The following is a 14,028-nucleotide window of genomic DNA, read 5'->3' on the forward strand; positions in this document are numbered from 1 at the left end:
AGTAGTCTGTTAGAATTGTTTGGATATCTTGGGTACGTGTGGTGATGTTTCCCGTGGCATCCCTAATCCTATTAATATGGGTTTCCTCTCTTCTTTTTTAAATTAATCTAGCCAATGGGCCATCAATTTTGTTTATTTTTTCAAAGAACCAGCTTTTTGTTTGGTTTATTTTGGTTATGGTTTTCTGATTTTCTAATTGGTTAATCTCTGCTTTTAATTTGGTTATCTGGCTTCTTCTAGTAGCTTTAGGTTCCATTTTTTCCTGTTTTTCTAGCTGTTTTAATTGCAACATGAGATTATTTACTTGGTCTGTCTCCATTCTCTTGTTGTGGGCACTGAGGGCAATAAATTTGCCCCTCAGGACTGCTTTTGCTGTGTCCCACAAGTTTCTTTGTGAGGTGTTTTCATTTTCATTGAGTTGTAGGAAATGCTTTATTTCTTCTCTGATCTCTTCTGTTATCCAGGCATTGTTAAGGAGTGTGCTGTTCAATTTCCATGTATTGGAGAAATTTCTGCGGTATGCTTTGTTATTGAGAGCTAGCTTGATTCCACTGTGGTCAGATAGGATACAGGGGATTATGTCGATCCCTTTGTATTTGCTTAAGTTCCTTGCATGAACTATGATATGGTCTATTTTGGAGAAAGTTCCATGAGCTGCTGAGAAGAATGTGTACTGTGTTGTTTTAGGGTGAAATACTCGGTAGATGTCAGTTAATTCCGCTTGCAGTATGGCCTCTCTTAATTCGGTAGCTTCTTTGCCAATCCTCTGGTTGGTAGACCTGTCCTTTGGTGAGAGTGGTGTGTTAAAGTCTCCTAGTATTATCGTATTGGGATCTATTTTATTCTGTAAGTTTGAGAGCATTTGTTTGACATATCTGGGTGCACCAATATTTGGGGCATATAAGTTGATGATGGTTATATCCTCCTCTTGGATTGTTCCCTTTATTAATATGTAGTGTCCGTCCTTGTCTTTCTGTACTGATTTTAATGAAAAGTTTATTTTGTCAGATATCAGGATAGCTACACCTGCTTTCTTACTGGGGGCGTTTGATTGGTAGATCCTTTTCCACCCCTTCACTCTGAGTTTGTTTGTATGTTTGGCTGAGAGGTGGGTCTCCTGAAGGCAACAGATGGATGGGTCTTGTTTTCTTATCCAGTCCTCAGTTCGTTTTCTTTTAATTGGCGAATTCAGCCCATTTATATTAAGAGAAAGTATAGAGAGATGCATTGTTGTCCCTGCCATTCCGTTTTCCTAAGTTTTTCTTTTTTCCTTTCCTCCTGTGCTTGCTCAGTTAGACTTTGAGTAATGCCTGTTTGGGGCAGGCCCCAGTTCCTGGCTGCTTTCTTCAGGTTGTGTCCCCCCTCTTAGAATTCTTTGTAATGCTGGCTTAATGTTTATGTATTCATTTAGTTTTTCTTTGCTATTAAAAGTTTTCAGTTCTCCATCAAATGTGAATGCTAGCTTTGCCGGGTAGATCAGTCTGGGTTGGCAGTTATTGGCTCTCAGGGCTCGTATGGTGCTTTCCCAGGCTTTTCTTGCATTCATTGTTTGTGTGGAGAGATCTGCAGTAATTCTTATTTTTTTCCCATTGTAGTATAGCTCCTTCTTCATTTTTGCTGCATGCAGGATTGTTTCCTTATTATTCAGATCTATCATTTTTACTATAATGTGTCTAGAAGTGTTTCTCCTGGGGTCTTGCTTGTTGGGTGTTCGATAAGCTTTTGTGATGTAGTTAAGATGGTCGTTTTTTAGGTGGGGAAAATTTTCATTGATTATCTTGTTAAATAGGTGTTGCATTCCCTTGCTCTGGAATTCCTCACCTTCGTCCACTCCAATTATGCGAAGGTTAAATTTTTTAGCATTATCTGCTTGCTCTTGAATATCCCTTTGGTTTAATTTGAGTAATTTTTCCATATCTGTCACTTTTTGGTCCAGTTGGTGTATTCTGTCTTCTGTATCTGACACTCGACCTTCCATTTCATTCACTCTGTTGACAGTGGCTTCTATTGTGGTTTGCATGGAGGAAATGGATCCCTTTATGGATTCAATGTTGGTTCTCAGAGTACTGATCTCACCTCTCAATGAGGTATGCATTACCTCTAATTTGGCGTTTATCTCACTTCTTATTGAGGTTTGTGCAGCTTCTATTTTTGCATGCATCTCTTGTTTGATACCCTGTATCTCTTTGGATAGTTCATCCTTGTGCTCTTTCAATTTCTGATAAATTTCTCGCTTTATTTCTTGAGTCATTGCCTCCAGCAACCCTTGGAAGTAGCCTTTGTCTTCCATTCCTGCTTTGCTCCCACTGGGGCTCTCCCCTGTGTGGCTGCTGGCTTTTGAGGTGAGCTTGCTGTCCTGGGTGGTAGTAAACCTTGTGATTTTTCTCTGTGATTTTCGCATGGAGGTTCAGGAGACTGCTCTTCAATTTTGTTTTGGTGTGTCTGTCTTTGCTTGGTTGCTGATTCTGTATTGGTAGAGAGAGTCTGTGCCTGATCTGGGTTCTGTTGGGAGCCTATTTCCAGCTGCTATTCTGACTTACTTAGGCTTCTCAGCTCTCTGCTGTAGATTGCTGACAGTTCCCGCCTTTGGAAGGGTTGAGCAGCCTAGACTGCTTGTGTTTGCTCCTACGGGTGCTCTTGTGAAGAACAGATGCTCTGGATGCACTCTCCCAAATGCTGGAGTCTGCTATGGGCTCCTGATGTGTTTTTGTTTATTTGTTTTGGGCTGGTTGTGGGCTTGAACTCTAGGTTTGGGTGCTGTCCCTCAGCTTTTCAGCTCAAGGCTGGCACCCTACCGTTTGAGCCACAGCACCACTTCTGACCCTTTTTGCTTTTGTGATGCTGAGGAATCAGATGCAGGGCCTCATACATCCAAGACTATCACTCTATTGCTGAGCCGCCTTAACAGTCTGAGCTCCTGCTTACTATCAGGTGCTGGCAGCCTGTGTTGCCCAATTCCCAGTCTAGGGTATATGGGTGGAGTTTTGGTGGGGTTTGGGCTTCTCTTGTCCTGGGCCTCCAGGTCTTTTGTTGTCACAGGCGTGCTTCCCGGGGGAGTGTTGTTTCCTGGTTTTCTCCCCTCTGTTGAGGCGTATGCTCAGCTTTTTACTTCAATTGGGAGGAGTTGGTTGTGTTGTTCAGGCGCCGGATCCCGGGCTTGGTTCCGGCCCCAGCCTGGAGCGCGCTTGTTAGGCCTGTGCTGATGTGTATACCCCCTAGGTTATACAGCCTGGGGGACACAGTTCAAATTTCTTCTACTGTTGGTAGTCTTGACCCAGGGGCGCTGTTCCTGGCTTGGGCATTTAAGCTCCCTTCCAGGGGTGCTCTTGCTCTAGCCTGGCCAGCTGAGTGTGCTCCATGGGCTGGTGGAGCTCTCAAACAGTTCCCAGTTTTAGTGGGTCCTGTGGTCCGGGTGCTGGGGTAGGGAGTCTAGGTCAGGGTCTGGGGATTCCCTCCAGCTCTGGTCTCCCTTGAGGGATACACTTCCCCACGTGGAAGCTGGTTGTTTCTGTGTGGTGTAGGTCGTCAGTTGTTGTTGCAATCCGGGCTGGGTTGGGCGGTGGTGGCTCTGTGTGATTCTTTTCTGTCTCTGCCTCTGTCGAAGCTGTTGGGTCAAGAGTGTCCATGCTCAGGCAGCTTCTTCTCGGTACCTCTGGGGCCCAAGTGACCCCGCCGGGTTGTTGCGATCGTGATCGGGCGGGCGGGTGGTCTGCAGACAGGACCCTTTGTCGCGCCGAGCCCCTTTGGCGGGATGGAACCTCTCTGTTCGGGTGGAGAGTGCTGGATCGTTGCGATCGTGATCAGGCGGGCCGGGTGGTCTGCTGCAGGTCCTTTTGTCACTCTGCTGATGCCGAGCGGCTTTGGCGGGATGGAGCCTCTCTGCTGGGGTGGAGAGTGAGGGGTGGGGGTGGGATCCTCGTGGAGACTCCCGGCTGGTAGGTTTCTCTGTTCCTGGCGATCTGCTGTTCTGCAAACCAGTACCAGATGTTCTGAAAGTGGCCCCCTGTGTCTCTGCTGTTTCTCTGGGGCTCCCACAGCCCCCCGCCGGGCCGGCTGGCCGGCGGCTTGGCGCGCTGCCGCGCGGCCAGTAAAGGTTGGGGGAGGGGTCTTCGCTTTTCTCTGTTTTGAAATTCTTTTCCTCTTTCTTTTTTGTTATTCTCCGCCTCTGGTTTTTCTCTGAGTGTTCGTCTTTTTGTTGTTGTCGGTCTCTTGGGGAGATTAAGCGTTGGAACTCGAACTCTCTTTTTGGTTGGAGAGAGCTGTGGCGTTTCCCTACTGCCCCGTCGCCATCTTGGTCCCCCCCTTAATTTTAGTATTATTAAAACTGTATTTAGCAAATACAGTTTTAGGAAATCCCAAATTTCCATTTCAAATTGCTGGAAATCCAATTGATTTTAGGGACAATTTCTCAGTTTTCTTCAAACACTTTCCAATTATGTCTTCCATGATCTGAAAAGCACAAGGCACATCCTTATGTATCTTGCCTAGAAATGACAGAATCTAAGGAACAAGAATTCAACAACATTGACTGTTATCTGACTCCTTCCATGTCAGTATTCACAGAGGTTGAGGGTAGTCCAAAGAGAAAAGGAAAAAACACAGGGAGAAAGAAGAAAAGCACCAACTATACTTGGTCCTTTACACTCTTCCATCCTCAGGCCCCATTTCCTTTTTCTCACTAAAGCAGGACAATCTTACTAAACACTGCAATGAATTTATATGAGTAACAAGTGACCATAATGATGGAATCCGCCCCGAATGTGATATTATCACAGAAGAAATGTGGAATGAATCTAATCTATAGTACATTGAGAGAGCTAGCCCATTTCCTGGACAATTGAAACCTGACTCTACCTTTCGTGCATTATTACTTTTCCATGTTGGAGCCACCACGTGAAAAACCTTGTGGCTGGGCAGATCACAACCACTGGTTGAGACAACAGTGCCCACAAGAACATCCTTTTGTCCAGCAGCCTTCAACTTCTCCTGTAGCCTTGGCCCAGCCTTTTCCAAGAGGGCCTGAGAAAAGGGCCCTAAACCAAGTGTGAGGTCCCAAGGAATTGAATTGACAATGACCTGAGTCTTAAAGACAAAACCAAAGATTTGTTTCAAATCCTCACAGAAGACATTTATCAATCACATGGGACAAATAAGACAATTATGGTTTTTGCAGACTTAATTACAAAGTGAAGACAAAGTGTTATTAAATATGTATTTATAAATCTCTTGAAGAAAAGAGACCTATCCAAAAGAACATGGAAATGACATGGAATGGCTGGGTTAGCCCCGAAAGAGGCAGTTCTGTGAAGATGCCTGGTGAAGTCTCCATGGGCAGTGTGGGACCTGAGAAATAGTAATGGTCACATGAGCCAGAGAACAACAGGGAACACCCTGAATTTACTCTGGGTGGATTGTGAGCCAAGACAAGCTTGGTCTGACCTGACAGAGAACTTTTGCAAGCCAGCATAGAATGGTACTCAAGGGTAGATAGTGGAAGAATCAGCCTGAAGCCCAAACCACCACTGGAAGTCATGGAAACTTTTTCATGGTGGTTTTTCATTTTCCTGTACAATGGTGAAGAACCTGGATAAATTATAATCTTCACTCTACTCACTTGCTAGCTGTGGGACTTCGGTAAATTTTTGCTTCATTCTTCATAATTACATTCCCTCATTTGTGAGGTGAGAAAGCCTAGGATGTTCCTTATGGTAGATTTTTCAGTGAATGAAAATAATGCATGTTAAACATTTAGATCCATGTTTGCTTGCCTGCTTGCTTGCTTGCTTGCTTGCTTGCTTGCTTGCTTCCTTCCTTCCTTCCTTCCTTCCTTCCTTCCTTCCTTTCTTTCTTTCTTTCTTTCTTTCTTTCTTTCTTTCTTTCTTTCTTTCTTTCTTTCTTTCTTTCTTTCTTTCTTTCTCTTTCTTTCTTTCTTTCTTTCTTTCTTTCTTTCTTTCTTTCTTTCTTTCCTTCTTTCTTTCCTTCTTTCTTTCCTACTGTCTGTCTGTCTTTCTTCCTTCCTTCCTTTATTTTTGCCAGTCCTGGGGGCCTAGGCATTGTCCCTGAGTTTTTGCTCAAGGCTATCACAATACCACTTGAGCTATGTGCCACTTCCTGCTTTTTCTGTTTATGTGGTGCTGAGGAATTGAACCCAGGGCTTCATGCATTCTGGGCAAGCACTCTACCACTAAGTCACATTCCCAGTCTATAACTCAGTGCTTTAATGTTTGTTTATTGTTAGCTGTGATTTACTACTTACAGTAAGTAAAAAGTATATAAATCTTCCTGCTCATTATTTTATTTTGCCAGTTGTGGGGCCTGAACTCTGGGCCTGGGCGCTATCCCTCCGGTCTTCTGCTCTACCACTTGAGCCACAGAGCCACTTCTGGCTTTTTATGTAGTGCTAAGGAATCGAACCCAGGGCCTCATGCATGCAAGGCATGCCATTGAGCCACCTTCCCAGCCCCCTGTTCATTATTTTAAACTAAATTTATGTATAATATACTATATTTAGTGTGTGTGTATGTGTGTGTGTGTGAGAGAGAAAGACAACCTGGCTGCAGAGTGGTATATCAGAGGTATAATCCTAGCTACTTGGGAAGATCAGGATTTAAGCATAGTTCAGTTTATTCATGTGCCCATCTCAATCAATAATTGGATGCAGAGGCATATGCCTGTCATCCTTGCCATATGGGAATAATAAAGAGGAGGATCACAGTTCTAACTGGATGGACATACATGAAGACCCTAATTTGGAAAATGAAAAAGTACAGTGGATTTGGGGTGTGACTCAAGAGGTAGATCTCCTGCCCAGCAAACACAAGGCCCTGTTTGAACACTAAATAAATCTGTCAAAATATGCCAGGTGTAAAGGCAGTGAAAATTTATACAAGCAACATAGTATCATATTGGATTTTTACATTTACTGGAACTTAGTGATCTGTTCTCAATGCCCTTTCAATTCTCATAAATAATGGCTCAGTCTCTATTACTTAGAGTTGGCAAGTAACCCAATTACCTAAAAGGACCTCTTTCAAGGCAGGAGGGCTTTTTTGGTTCTTTGTCTATGCCTGTTTTCCTTTGGCCCTAAACTTCCTTAGTCTCAGACAAAGAAGCATCATAGTATTTTGGTAGTGTTTAAAAAACATTAGGGGGCTGGGAAGGTGGTTCAGTGGTAGAGCACTTGCCTTGCATGCATGAGGCCCTGGGTTCAATTCCTCAGCACCACATAAGCAAAAAGAAAAAAGCCGGAAGTGGCGCTGTGGCTCAAGTGGTAGAGCTCTAGCCTTGAGCTGAAGAGCTGAGGGACAGAACCCAGGCTCAGAGTTCAGGCCCCACGACCGGACCAAAAAAAAACATTAGGGACACTTACCGTAGCATTCTGCACAGCTTCTTTTACCAACAGCATTTTTAGCCCTTCTGGGGACACCAGACATGGCTGTTTCTGTGATTCTTGTGCAAATTGAATTGTATTTGTTAAATAGACATCGCAGGGTGATTTGAACCTGATGCTTTTTGGTGTATTTCCCGTACTCTTTTCAAGTGGGTCCACAGAGGAAATCTCTTTCCAGACACATTCATTCTCGTTAGTAAAGTTGTTCCCAGTGATTTCCACATACTTGCCTAATACAAAGAAACCACTTTATCTAAAGATTATTTTAGTAATAAAAAGCCACAATTCTATCTCTTCACCTGCATTTCAGTCTTCTCTCTGCTTTTCAATGCTTTGTCATACTTAAATAAATAAAACCTTTGCTCACCATCCACCTTGAGAATCTGCACAAAATTTTTCTTACCAATTAATTCAAGAGGCTGGAAAGTGAGGACTAGATGATAAACTGAGACTTTATTTTCCATTAGAATCATCCTCAAACCTTCCAGAAATAGAATTTTGGGTGGGCCAGCCAAGAAATGGTAGTCGCCCTCCATCATAAAGTAAGGTCACCAGGTAGGGAACTGCTTAAAGGCTGGCTTTGATTTTCTTCTAGTTTCTCTAAGTCTTCCTCTCTCTTCCCCCTTCTCATAATGGCCTTGGGACTTATTTTTAGATTCCCTCAATCATCATTTCTCCTCAAAGTTCCATCTTAGAAAGTGAAAGCATCATATGAGAGCTACAGAGGCAGAATAAACCCCATTTACAATCTACCTAGTTCCCAGGTAAGATGGGCCAAAGGCAGATGGCCGGAGGAAACATGTAAGATTGTTCCCCTAAACTATATAAGATTGCCTCTAGAAATGGAAAGGTTTCCATCTGAGAAATCTGGAAAAATGCTGCAGCCCTAATGTGACTCAGGGAGTTTGTCAAAGGTTTTCTTTGCACCCATGGAAATATTCATGAAATTTTGTCCTTCCTTCTGTTTATGTGCTGCATTAAATTTATCATATACTTAGTATGAGAACAACTCAATCATGGCCTCTCAACTTTTTAATGTGTTGATTTCAGTTCACAGGTATTTTATTAAAAAGTTTGAACCTTTGTTCATTAAAAAACTTTCATCAATGAGACTTATATAATGAAAACTAACAAAAAAAATCAGAGAGACATCAGAAGACCAAAAGACGTTTCGTGTTCATGGATTGGTAGAATTAACATTGTGAAAATGGCTATATACCGACATCCATAGAGCCTTCACACACTGTTAAGAATGTAAATTAGGCCAATCATTATAGAAAAGAGGATGGAGTGTTCTCAAAAAAATAAAAATAAAACTACTATATATCTTGCTATTCAACTCTTGGGCACATATCCCAAGGAATGCAGATTTACATACAAGAGAGATGTTTATAACATCACTATTTAGATTAGTGAAGCTATGGAACCATTTTAGGTGCCCAACAGGCAGTGATTGGGTAAAGAAAAAGTGGAACATATATATATATATATATATATATATATATATATATAGTTATACAGTTATATGGTTATATAGTTATAATTCAACCACAAAAAAGAGTGTAGAAAAGTCGATTGAATGAGAGATTCTCATATTAAGTGAGGTAAGATAAGTTCAGAAAGACCAGTAGAGCATGTTTTCATTCGTATTCATAATCAAGACTTTAAAATCACAATATGTTATGATTATTCAGAGGAACTGTTTGGTTTTTTGTTTTTTTTGTTTTTTTTTGGTGCTGGCACTGCAGTTTAGAACTCTGGGCCTTGCACTCTTGCCTGGCTTTTTCACTCAAGGCTGCTGCTCTACCACTTGAGCCACACTTCCACTTCCAGAGTTTTGCTGGATAAATAAGAGTCTCATAGACTTCTTTGTCTAGGTTGGCTCTCAATCACAACCCTCAGATTTCAGCTGCCTGAGTAGCAGTGATTATAGGTGTGAGTCGTTAGTGCCTGGCTAGAGGAACTGATTTGAGGGCTCTGATTGGGGGAAATATATAGAAGTGCCGCGGACCAGGTTCTGTCGGAGTCAGCGTGGCATAGAAGTGCATTGTATGTACACTATATGTATATATGAAAACAACATAATCAACTCTTCCAAAAACTAAAAAGAAAGAAGGAAAAGAAAGGGGACTTAAGTATGAATGAAATAAGTGGGATAAGTTTGATCAAAGTACATTGTGCATATCTTGTAAATAGTACAATATAGACCATTTGCACAATTAACTTATTCTAGTAAAAAAATAAAAACTTTTTTACCAAAAGAGATGGGTCCTCAATTCTCACTTTTGAGAACTAGTAAACTTAATGTTTGGGATCTTATTAGCTCATTATTTACGTAGAAGAGGATTTCATTGTTACATTTCTACAAATGTTTATAATATATTCCAATCAATTTCACCTTTTTCCCACTCCCCCTTCACCCACTTTGGTCTTTGGAATTTTCAAGAAGATATAATAAGAACAAAAAAATGGTTAGAGAAATAGAGGCACAAATGGTGAACAAATGCAGCAATAGTACTCACTGGACACTATGTTAAAAAAAATAAAGTATATGCTGGGTACCGGTGGCTCACGCTTGTAATCCTAGCTACTCAGGAGGCTGAGATCTGAAGATCTGAGATCTGCTAGCCCTGGAAGGAAAGTCCATGAGACGCCTATCTCCAATAGACCACCAGAAAACCGAAAGTGGTGCTGTGACTCAAGTGGTAGAGCACTAGCCTTGAGCTGAGGGACAGCACTCAGGCCCAGAGTTAAAGTCTCACAACCAACAATAAATAAATAAACAAATACTAAATTAATAAAGTATACAACTTGTGGGTGTGGATGAGAAGGAAAAACTGTAAGAGAGGGAAGGAGTGACATTGTCCAAAAAGAAATGTACTCATTACTTGACTTATGTAACAGCAACCCCTCTATATATCACATTTATAATAACAATTAAAAATTTTTAAACTGGTTAGAGAAAGTCAGTTATTAGCCAAAAAGGAACTCCAATTATTTGTAGGAAAACAACAGCAAGTATTGGCTATAATTATGGAAGGAAATATTTTTTCCTGAAAAAGACAAGCACCTCTGAGGAAAAACTATAAAGGAAAAAGTTGACTCTGTTAACCCCAAAGGAAACTGTTACAGATGCAGGGAGCTTTATCACTGAAAAACTAATTGCCCTGGAAAAGGGGGGGGGCATAAAAATCAGAGATATAGACTTTGCCATTAGGGAAAACAGTGGAGTAAGGGTTGTTCCTGTATCCAGAGAGGGAAGGAGGCATTCATCTCTCCAATATTGCAACCCTTGAGAATTGAAGCCTGCCTCTAAGCAAAATCTGACCTATCAACTTTCAGTATCTTATGATGATTCTCAGGTTGTACTCTATGTGACAGATATAATAATACACTTCCTGTTGGATAATGGGGCTCAATATTCTGTTGTAAGTGAATTCTCTAGACTAACTGGTATTGATAGGACTTCAAGGATTTATTCATAGAGGAAAGATTAATCTCCAGATATATATATAAAGAGCTCCAGAATTTACACACCAAAAGAATGAAGCAGCCAATTAATAGATGGACAAGTAAATTAAACAGACAGCTCTCAAAAGAAGTATCAAAAGCTAAAGCATGTATGAAGAAATGTTCAATATCCCTAGCCATAACTGAAGTACAAATCAAAACATCATTTTAATTCTATCTTATTCCAACAGGTATGTAAAAGATTTCTGTTTAGGGGTGGATATCTAGAGGGGGAAGAATATAAAGAGAAAGTACAGGGCATTAAACATTTTAAAGCATTCTATACACACATACAAAAATAGAGCAAGGAAACCTGTTGAAATTGTTCCAAGAGAGGATGAGTTTGATTGGAATACATTGTATGCATAGATGGAAATTGTGAGACACTCATGTCCAACTAATGTATGCTAATAAAATGAAAAAAATAATAAAATTACTTAGAATTCTCCTGGCCTCAGGTATAAAGATTAGGAGATTTTTTTTCCTCAAAGATTTCTTATGTTACTGGAGTGTCCAGCCCTATTATTGAGCAGAGATATTCTATTTGGGAGACTATAATACATCTAAATATCAGATGTTCTCTACCATTTCTGGAAGCTCAACTGAGTCTCCCACATCAATAAAATAATAATCTTCCTCAGGAGTTCTTGTTAGCCATAAGTCCTCTGGTCCAGAACACAGAAACATCCAACAAAGCAATAGCTGCTCAATCTTATTATGTCCCTCAAAAGAAACAAGAATCTAATCATCTCAAAGCTAGCCATGGGCAGTGGTCTTTGGTTAAGCTACATTGTGAGTACAATGACAATATTCTTGTAAGTCACCTACTCTCATTGTGTTAAAACCAAATAGAATACCAACTTGTATAAGGCTTAAGGGAAGCAAGTGAAGATGCCTTGTGTTGGTCTAACCCATAGTCCCCAAATGCTTATAATATTTGCCTCAAATACCTAGTTCACAACTCATGATTCAAAGGATTCTTTCACATACCACTCGATTCTGGGTCTTCATCAGTGTCTGTGGGCAACCAGACGGTAAATGTGAGTAGTCCAGTAAATTCATAATCCTCTTCCACCAGAATCTTCAGCCATACTAAAATATCAAACCAAATCAATAAGTTAATATCCTCAAATACAAGCCACATTCCTTTATGTAATTATATCATGATTTAGATTATCATGATTCTCTGGACTTCATTATTGTCAGTCAGTATTTCGGCTGGTTTCTCAAGAGAGGCTCAATGCAGTAAAAGAGGAAATTTAATAAACAAACATATTTGGCCTTCCATCTTTAACTCAACTTTGTACTACTTATTGCTCTAGTTTTGATCTGGAGTACCCTCAAGAGCTTATGTATTAAAGGCTTACTTGCAGTCCATGGTACTAATGGAGGTGGTAGAACCTTTCAAAGCTGGAGCCTGGGTAGGAGGAAGTTAGGACATTGAGAGTATACAGGGGATATTGGGGAACCTGGAACCAAATAGAGAATTAGTATATCAGATAGCTGGGCTAAAATGAAAAAGGTGAACAATAGACATTAGAGTCTACAGATTCAGATTTGACCACCAACTAGGCTATGAATAAAGGAATACAGCTTTACTTTGGTGGAACCTCAGTTTCCCCACTTGCCATTTTGTCTGCAAATGCTCTGTGTAACACTCTAAAGAGAAAGGCAAATGTAAATTGTGATCATTAGAACAAGACAGAGAGAGCAAAGGTTAATCAGTGCGTCTCAGATCCTAGAGAACATGGAGCTTAAAGGAGGGGGAGTGGCCAATGCAGTGAGATGGAGGAGAGGGCAGGAAGAAAGGAACCTGATGTTCAGGGCTGACATCCTGGGTTGTGCTCTGATGTGGCTGGTCTGTTGAGCTTGGAGTCTTTCGTAAATGGAAGTATGATGGCTTTCCTACTCCAGCCTGCCAGGAGTGGGCCATGCAGGGCCTTCCTGGAAGCCAGTGAACACTAAGCATGGAAATCACTATGACGTTTAACCTGCAGAAAAGTAACGTGTTTGTCTAAAAAACACACACACAACACTACAAGAGGCAATACCAGGAGGTCAAAGTCCATTGCAGTGTTGAGGAGAAGCAGAAAAAGGGGAAGATTTAAGTGGTATCTCAGTGGTAGAGGGCTGTCGTGTTCAAGGCCCCCCATCTCTCTCTCTCTCTCTGTCTCTTTGTCTCTCTGTCTCTGTCTCTGTCTCTCTCTCTCTCTCTCTCTCTTTTGGTGGGTTGTAGGGCTTGAACTCTGGGCCTGGGTGCTGTCCCTCAGCTCTTCAGCTCAAGGCAAACACTCTACCACTTGAGCCACAGCACCACTTCCAGTTTTCTGGTGGTTTATTGGAGATAAGAGTCTCATGGACTTTCCTGCCTAGGCTGGCTTTGAACTGCAATCCTCAGATCACAGCCTCCTGAGTAGCTAGGACGACAGGTGTGTACCATCCGGTTATGGCCCCTCATCTTTTGCACCTGAGAAAAATACATTTTAACTGTTGATTTGTATCCCTCCTTTTATAGATATACACATAGATATAGACTACATAAACAATTATGCATATAAAATATACATATAAAATTTTCCCTGCCTTTGCCTTTGTGCCTGAAGGTGGCTCTCATGATCTGATCTAAACCATCCTGACAAAGACAACATTGTGAAGTGAGTCAATCTTCAGCCAACCCAGTGATTATCCTGCCAGAGCCAGTTAATCCCCAGAAACATATCAAAAATGAGAGAGAGAGAGAGAGAGAGAGAGAGAGAGAGAGAGAGAGAGAGAGAGAGAGAGAGAGAGAGAGAGAGAGAGAGAGAGAATACGCTCCTTTGTACCTTACTTCCTTTTTTAGAAAACCAAAAATCATTTTATCAACTCTCAGCTCTTGGCTTTCCAGTTTTGATCAACCTGAAGTCTCAGCTCTTGGCTTTCCAGTTTTGATCAATCTGAAGTCAAAGATCAAAAGTTGATAATCAACTGAGTCATTCTGCCATTAAAAAAACAACTAAAAGCAGTTTTGGAGAAGTATAATTAATTTCCAACTCTCCTACTCTTCCAGAAAAATATTACCCCAAGGTACAAGAAAAGGAAAATTGTTTCTATAAAAATAGAAAGATGTTTGTTATAGGAATCCCTTAAAG

At 41.2% G+C, this 14,028-nt stretch overlaps 1 protein-coding gene across 1 annotated transcript in view; it reads right to left on the reverse strand.

Annotated features, from left to right (window-relative positions):
* Positions 1 to 11,962, reverse strand: part of LOC138831848 (protein mono-ADP-ribosyltransferase PARP14-like) — a 25,303-nt gene extending 13,341 nt beyond the window's left edge. The window contains exon 1 of the mRNA XM_070028865.1: positions 11,891 to 11,962. Coding sequence (XP_069884966.1) covers positions 11,891 to 11,962 — 72 coding nt within the window. The remainder of the gene's footprint in view (positions 1 to 11,890) is intronic.
* Positions 11,963 to 14,028: the final 2,066 nt, after the last annotated feature.

The sequence above is a fragment of the Dipodomys merriami genome, unplaced genomic scaffold (assembly GCF_024711535.1).
Source record: "Dipodomys merriami isolate MVZ:Mamm:240054 unplaced genomic scaffold, mDipMer1.0.p SCAF_2, whole genome shotgun sequence".
In the NCBI taxonomy this organism is placed as follows: Eukaryota; Metazoa; Chordata; class Mammalia; order Rodentia; family Heteromyidae; genus Dipodomys; species Dipodomys merriami.